Source organism: Cucurbita maxima, unplaced genomic scaffold (genome assembly GCF_002738345.1).
Source record: "Cucurbita maxima cultivar Rimu unplaced genomic scaffold, Cmax_1.0 Cma_Scf00022, whole genome shotgun sequence".
Taxonomy (NCBI): domain Eukaryota; kingdom Viridiplantae; phylum Streptophyta; class Magnoliopsida; order Cucurbitales; family Cucurbitaceae; genus Cucurbita; species Cucurbita maxima.
The window spans coordinates 35,143-42,598 of record NW_019272038.1 but is presented as its reverse complement, the minus strand read 5'-3'; the positions used below and the strand labels follow the sequence as shown (position 1 = coordinate 42,598).

General features: G+C 36.9%; 2 protein-coding genes and 1 long non-coding RNA gene across 6 annotated transcripts in view; 1 reads left to right on the top strand and 2 right to left on the bottom strand.

Moving 5' to 3' along the window:
- LOC111496431 overlaps positions 1 to 1,402 on the bottom strand; it is a 4,215-nt gene extending 2,813 nt beyond the window's left edge. Inside the window, exons 1-3 of the long non-coding RNA XR_002720458.1 lie at positions 1,285 to 1,402; positions 490 to 1,204; positions 101 to 194 (exon numbers count right to left, since the gene is read on the bottom strand). This is a non-coding gene — a long non-coding RNA (uncharacterized LOC111496431). The remainder of the gene's footprint in view (positions 1 to 100; positions 195 to 489; positions 1,205 to 1,284) is intronic.
- Positions 1,403 to 2,163: 761 nt separating this feature from the next.
- Positions 2,164 to 5,404, bottom strand: LOC111496430. 4 transcript variants are annotated; one of them, XM_023146863.1, is made up of 6 exons: positions 4,919 to 5,404; positions 4,603 to 4,798; positions 4,250 to 4,417; positions 3,858 to 3,980; positions 3,040 to 3,183; positions 2,164 to 2,774 (listed from the first exon to the last, which is right to left on the bottom strand). In XM_023146863.1, the coding sequence occupies exons 2-6, from the start codon at positions 4,720 to 4,722 to the stop codon at positions 2,316 to 2,318; spliced, it is 1,014 nt and encodes a 337-aa protein (XP_023002631.1). In that variant the 5' UTR covers positions 4,723 to 4,798; positions 4,919 to 5,404; the 3' UTR covers positions 2,164 to 2,315. The 4 variants fall into 4 exon arrangements, with proteins under 4 accessions (XP_023002631.1, XP_023002630.1, XP_023002632.1 ...); XM_023146862.1 differs by having other exon boundaries at positions 4,603 to 5,056; positions 5,166 to 5,404; XM_023146864.1 differs by having other exon boundaries at positions 5,166 to 5,404.
- A 968-nt stretch (positions 5,405 to 6,372) lies between these two features.
- The window catches only part of LOC111496418 (probable inactive poly [ADP-ribose] polymerase SRO2), a 1,826-nt gene continuing 742 nt past the window's right edge, over positions 6,373 to 7,456 (top strand). The window contains exons 1-2 of the mRNA XM_023146839.1: positions 6,373 to 6,988; positions 7,176 to 7,414. Of these exons, the coding sequence (XP_023002607.1) occupies positions 6,510 to 6,988; positions 7,176 to 7,414 (718 nt within the window). The 5' untranslated portion in view covers positions 6,373 to 6,509. The remainder of the gene's footprint in view (positions 6,989 to 7,175; positions 7,415 to 7,456) is intronic.

Below are 7,456 nucleotides of genomic sequence, written 5' to 3'. Positions count from 1 at the left end.
CCCCCCCCCCCCCCAAAAAAAAAAAGGTATCTTCTATTCCGAATAAAAATAAACAGAAGTGACCAAAAACTTAAAATGATTCCATGCCTGAAATTCATACCATGCTTAATGTCGAAGGTAGGGAAATTGCCTTCCTGGTAGTGACATTCGCTTTCAGATTCAACGATAGCAACCTATCTCATTATCACAGATATCTGCAATTTCTACGGGACATCAGTATATGTACAATTTGTACAAGATTGCTAAACACTGAGAACAACTTCATAAAGCAAAACAACTTAAAATGTATATTAATAGGCAAGAAATGTATGAAATTGTCAATAAATCAATTCCTTTCATGAATTTCAATTTCTCTTCTTTATTATCTCTTACTCACTAAACTTTATCCTACACCTATGCTGCTATGCACTTAGCAAGTAATTTAGACGCTCAGCACAGAGTAAGAAAATACAGAAAGTGTTGATGAATGATTATGAAGGGATCTCTTACCCTAGGATACAGCTACTGACTCTTCCTAAGAGGTGTTGATGCAGATCTTATTACAATCCTCCCCGGGCCATTAATACCAGAAACAAGTTCATCTGCATAAAATACCAGAAATGAATTAATCCACGTAACAATGGTACGGTAGTCTGACTCGAGTGGAAAGTACTTGAATGAATTTTCAATTAAAGAGGGATATAACAGAGATAACTACATCAAACAAATAATAATATGATGAAGTACGGCCTGCTGAATGCAGCTTTTGAGAGGATGATGGCAGACTTGCTGTTTGCGGAAATCCTTAGCTTAGCTTATCTGATTAAGGAGAAAATATAAGGAATCGTTTGTACAACAATCTATGCATGCGTTGCCGTATAGGTAAGAAGGAAGTTAACCGTGTAAGAAAAATTACGCATGCCCAGGAAAACAATAAAGATGCCTACTGTTATACACGAGCTACTGCATTAAATGTAACTTATGTAACGCAGGCTAAGGAATCAATAAAATGATAATACGAATAGTAATTAAATAACGTCGAGGCATTAATCAAAGCAATTTACAATTCATCAAGCGCTGCCAGAGTGCTAGTGGAGCATCAATTAAAACTCCTCTAGGCAGCTTGCAAGGCCGGTATCTGGAACTACATTAAAAAAAATTGAGGATATTACTCTGATATGAAGATTATTCGTAACTTTTAAAGCTTCGGTGCTTCATTCAAACTCTGGATCAAACGTAACTGAATGAGAACAGACTCGACAAAGTGTTTGATAAACCAAAATCGAAAAGGACTTGAGAGATTACCAATATTTCAACAATCGCCGACGAGAAAGAGCGCGAGAGATCATTACAGAAGAACTGAGAGTCTGCATAGTCGGTCGGAGCAGATGCATCTCCGTCTTGCCGAAGAAATTAGCTGCACTAAGAAGTTCAAGAAGAGGTTTCTTCAAAATCTCGTGTGTTGGTTATCTCGGGAAAAACAAAAAATAGGCGTCAGTCCCGTAAGATTAAACTTAGCTGAAGAAAGAGGTCTATAAGAGAAGCAAATGCCATGGTTGCATTGAGAGAATACCAATCCAACTCCCACGCTCCTATTGTGCTCCACTCACTCTCACTTTGTCCTCCACTTTGCCCGCTAAAATAGTGTGGCGGAGAACTATATACAAGCCTCTAGCCTCAGTTTGAGGATTTTAGAAAATGTGGCGGGATTTTTGAAAAAAAGAAAAAAGAGGATGAACAGAGTTCCTTCCTCCGACACTGCATTCTAGAACATTTAGACATGATTTTATTTAAGAGCCATATTCCTAGAAAATATAATTAAAAAAATTGAACATCATGAAAGTTGTATTGGAATTAGGCATGTGCATGCGTACAACAAGTTCGTAACACATAGCTACTTGGACGAACGTTCTAGAAGGTTTATGAAGAGAAAAGTTGATTTTTATTAATTTGGCCGAGCAAGCAATAATTGTTTTTATTTTTCCAACGAAAAGAAAGCCATAATTAAAAAAAGTTTCGGAAACCTTTTTTGTTTTAGAAAGAAAAATACATTAACAATATTGTTCCAAAACAATGTACTGTTCAATTTGGTAAAAGTAACTGGTGGTTCTTTTCGGACAACTCTGAAATTTGTTATTCTTCTATTTACCTAATCAAATTGAACAGTAATCTGAAAAGAAACGGTTTCATCATTCACAGCACAAGCTCCCTGTCCAGAGGCTGTAAATTCAGACTATGCAGAATATGATGCAAATTCAAGATTGTCATCTCATTAGCTGGAGAGAGAACAAAGAAAATGAGAGTGTAATACATAATATAGGTTTAAAAAGGATTATTCATTTGGCAGCAAGGAAGCTCCTAGTCCTACCACGTTGTTTCGCATTTCTCCTACGGATGGCCCATCTTTGTTTAATATCAAGAACGCTATCTAACGAGTTGCTATCACATATTCTCTGAGAAATTTGCAGCTCCTTGTTTGTAACTTCATCTTTCACATCTCCCCTTATCCTTTCGGCTTCAGCAAGGAGATCAAGAATGAGCATCTCCGTTGTCCTCGTGGTAATTCCACGTAGATACCAGGAGATGGGCGGTGGTGGAACAATGGCCGGCTCGATAAGCTGTTCCAGGCTCACCCTTGACCCGATTCTTCCTTTGCCCTTTGTGCAAGCATTACAATCTTCCAAATTCTTTGGTTTTGTCGGAATGCACATTCCTTCATCAACAAATAGAGGCTCTACTCTCCACCGGCCTTCAAATCTCTTCATAAATCCAGCCTTCAGTTGCTTGAATTTCATCTAACCAGATCATTGAATTGATCATAAGAAACAAGAAACTTCCTTTTCATCAATCTTTCATTGCGAGGCAGATAATCATCATCCAAGTCACAAGATATGACCATATTGAACAAGCAAATATTCAAATAAAGAACTGAAAGTAAATACATATATCATTTCCTACTTGCGCTAAACTGAGAATCTGCTTGCTTCCTACAAAATATCCTAGAAATGTCTGTTTATTCTACTGAAAGGTAGCGCGCAAAAGAAAGTGCCAAGTGCTTACCGAGTGATCTGCTCTGTTTTGATCTACTAGAACGTGAACTGCAATGGTCCCTGACCACCAAAGAAATCTCCACAAAGCTGCTTGCTCCAGCTCAACCACTTGTCTCGATCCTTCATCAATCAAAACCCTTCTGGATATCACCTCCTAAAACAGACATTAATTTTCTAAACTCAGCAGATGGTATAGCTACAACAGGATGCATAACGATAGCTGATTTTATATGTATTTCGGCACGTATCTGGATAGACAGAAAACAGAGGTTTGAGGAATTCCAAAAATAGTTTTGTGATTTTGTGTGGCATACACTTTCTGTTGGAGTGTCCATCAAAAGCCTCTAGACTATAGCTTGTATTTCTTTTGTTTTGTGGTTTATAAATAATGTAGTCTAAAATTTATTTACAAGTTTTGATGGGAAGCACTACACTAAAATTTAAATATTACAGAAGAAGAATTAATGAAATAAGGTAATTATAATAAACAAACAACACATGATGAAATTATCATTTTAAAAGACTTGGAAAAAAACTAACAATTTTCAGCAAGTTTACAAAATACTACATCTTCCAAACTGCTTTCGAATTTAATTTATTTTCCCCATCCAAACCCAGCCAAGATTCGAACACTGCGAAAGATGTACCTCAGCGCCAAAGTTAAGCATGTGGATTTAGAAGGACTACATGAATGACCATAGTTCCCCCCTCACTTCCATGACATCATTGATTTGTTTTGATAACCAATAAAGAAGAGTGGTACAAATGTTTGATTCTGACAATCAATAAAATATTGAATGGAATCGTAAATGAAAATGTGTAACTTACTTTAATATTCTTGAAAACTCTCTTGTTATCAGGGTCTGTCACAATATTATAGACAGCATCCGGAGGCAAACCAACATCAACCTTTACATCGAGTTTGCTAAGGGTATCTTTTGGTACACTAACCTGCAAAGAGCCTCATTTAAACTCGATCAATGAAATGGAAATGGTCAGGTCAATTTAACGAAATCCGAACTGAACCAGAGTGAGAGCTTAAGCTTGCCCATGTTAATTTTAGATTCATCACACATAACACTTGATCGACAGTGCACTTCATGAAATGAATGGGGGGGATCTTGCAAGGCCATTTTTAAATTTATAACACCAAGTTCACAACAGGAATGAACATCAGGTCTACAATGGAAAGCACGTCCTTCTATCCTGATATTAAGCACCTTTATTTGTGGAGGCTTATCCGTCCATGAAGGGTTCTCCCTCCATGCCTGAAGTTGCTTCTCCACATCAAACTCCCAGGATGAAGAAGACCCCTTCTTCTCCCCTTTTGTGGACGGGTTCATTGACGTTAATTTCTGACCATCACTTGCTAGTCCCTTAAGCTGAGGCTGCAACCAGAAATAAATAAATAAATAAAATAAAATCATGTAAAATATTTTTTCAAAATTAAATTTCAATCCAGTCTAGAATTTACAGGTTTAGTGATAATAAAATGTTCATTCTCTCTCGATTTGTATTCAACAGACAAAAGTTTTTAAAAGTATTCATTCCAAATGAAATTAAGATGACCAACCTTGATAGAATTTTGAACCTTCTGAGAAAGTTGCGCAAGAAACTTAGAAATTGCAGGATTAAAAGCTTCCAGAACATCATTTCGCTCATTCTTGGAGACGTCTATACTTCTTTTGGTCATCACTGGGTCACGTGTAAGATCCTGGTTTCAAATCAATTTGAAGTACCGAATCCCTGATTTGGTTTCCCTCTCCCCTCTGGAATTCTTTCGAAATTAAATTTCATATCATTTCTATATGCCACAGATAAGACTCGGAGAGCAGAGCTCAGTTTTGGTATTGCTAAATGAGAATCAAAATTATAGATAAAAGACATACGAAGTAGAGATTCAGGTAAGCCAATCAAGAATGACAGGCAAAAACTGGCCACAATATTAGCACATCTGAGTCATCATAAAGGAATGACAAGCAAAATCCAACCACAGAATCAACGATTAAAAAGGCTCCGTAACTTTGCTGATTATGCACAAAAAAGGGACGAGAAAACAAAAGAGAAATTAAGAAATCCACTCGTTACAAAATGGACAGCGAATTTGTTTTTGAAGATTTCAGTAGGCATAAAGACCTTCATTCCATCATCGAAGCTCAGCGCTGGGCTCGAATCCCTGCGTCGGACTCAGCCGAATAAACCTGTCCTGGTAAAAAAGTTGAGCGACTGCATCTTGGGTTTGTAGTGGCCGGTGCGAGAGAACAAGAGAGCAAGGAGTTAAAAAGAAATCCGAGCGAGTCCGTGAAATACCGTTCCAAATAGGCATGGGTCACAAGAGAAGAACGCGAGTTGGACAGAACAACGTGTTTGACTTGAACCTTCTTCTTGTCCCTAGCCTGATCTTAAAAGTATTTGGAAAAGAAAAAGAAAAATTATGTCAAATATCACTAACTTGACTCATCAATAAACGATGTGTTGCAAAATATATGGTTTTAGTTTTGGGTCGATTTGCCTTCTAAATTGGAATTTGTGTTTGGAGCAATGAGTTCGGTTTCCCAACTTCGGTTCTCTATACCCAATTTAAACGCATTTCTAGCATCTCCATTTTTTCTCATAATTTGGATGGGTTGTGCCATTTCTCTCTATTTTCCCCATGAGTATTTTATTTATCTACATTTATTTAACAACAGTTCAATAGGTATATGATTTTATAATTTTAAGATAAGAAAGGTGTATTTTTATAGACGATTTATTCACATAATTTTTTTATAAAAAAAAATATTTACTTTTTATTTTAAATTTAATACTACAAAATAAATAGTATTTTATTTTAAATTTATTGAAATGAAATTAAAAGAACTTAATTTTACATTAGCTATAGTAAAGAAAATATTTCATTTTTAAATTACCCACCCCAAAAGAAAAGCAAATATATCAAATTCATTTTGAAGCATAAATATATGTTATTATTTTTAATTTAATCATTTTAAAATTATATATAACATATTTTTATTTAATTTCAAAAACTATGCAAATTTTGCTTTTCGTGTAGTTGTACGTCTGAAATTTGAATTTTTGCATGAACCGAGTAAAAAATTGTTTGTTTATTTATTTCCGACTTTTTTCGGAGTTGAAGCAGGGAGAATTTGTAACTTTTCAACTTCTACTAGGGTCTAATAACGTGCAAAGTCCGTAGACGAGCGTACAAGCATCCCGTGTGTAATGACGGCATCCCGTGTGTAATGACGGAAATAAATGATATTATATATAATATATATTCTTTCCTACTGTTATTCATTTTCTTCTTCTTGTGCAAGTAAATGCCTTTTCCTTGCGCCCCAATCCCCCTGCCTATGTTGATCTTTATTTACCTCTCTCTTCTTTTGACCTATATTTATGTATTTGGAGGGTCATTATTCTTCTATTTAGCTAAGCTTTGAGGGCCTGTTCTGTTGTTCCACCGAAAGATAAGATCGGAAAATGGAACAGTCCAATGTTGAAGAGGGAATCTTCACAACCATTGAAGATTACGAGAGGTTAGGCTCTGGAAATCATGGCGACGAATACGATTCGTTGAGTTCAAACCGATTTAGGCTTCTCCAAGGGAGCGGAATGAGGAGGCTCGAAGAGCAGGGGCTGGAGCACGAAACTGTAGCGAACTGCTTCGTTTCGGGTCTTGGTAGCATAGGGAGGGATGCACGAGTTGTGGCGGTTCATAAGAATTGTTCGGATTCGGGGAAAGTGGCGAGGGAGGAAGCTTTTAGAATATTCTCGGATGCGGTGGCCACCAAATGCGGAGGAGATGCTAATATCAAGTTTGGTTGGTACGGTGCTCCAGTGGATGACATCTGCCAGATCGTGTCTTACGGTTTCAGTCGTTTCAATCATAAAGATATGCGCTCTGAATCATTGCACGGCGTGGGCGTCTCTTTGTGTGCTGCTAGATTTTCGATTGACTGGTAACTGTTTTCCTCGCCATCTCTTATCATCTTTCTTATTATTATTATGATTATTATTATGATTATTATTATGATTATTATTTTTATTATGTGCCCTGCCGCCAAAACGATCCTCCAACGGCCGTTTCTTAGAAATTAGAATAGAGATACAAGAGTGGCTCATTTGGTAGCTTTTAATTGTTTGCAGTGTCTCGTCTTCGGCCGTCGACCAAAATGGACTACAACACGCGTTATTATGCAGAGTAATATTGGGAAAAGTGGAAGCTATTCCCGCAGGATCTAAGCAATTTTATCCAAGTTCCAGCGCATTCGATACGGGCGTAGACAGCTTGTTCGTACCCAGAAAATACATCGTTTGGGATGCTTTCGTGAATTCTCACATACAGCCCACTTACGTAGTAAGCTTCAAGGCCCCTCGGCCAAAGGGTAGGAATTTCTTCTTCTACTTTTTTTTTTTTTTTTTTTTTT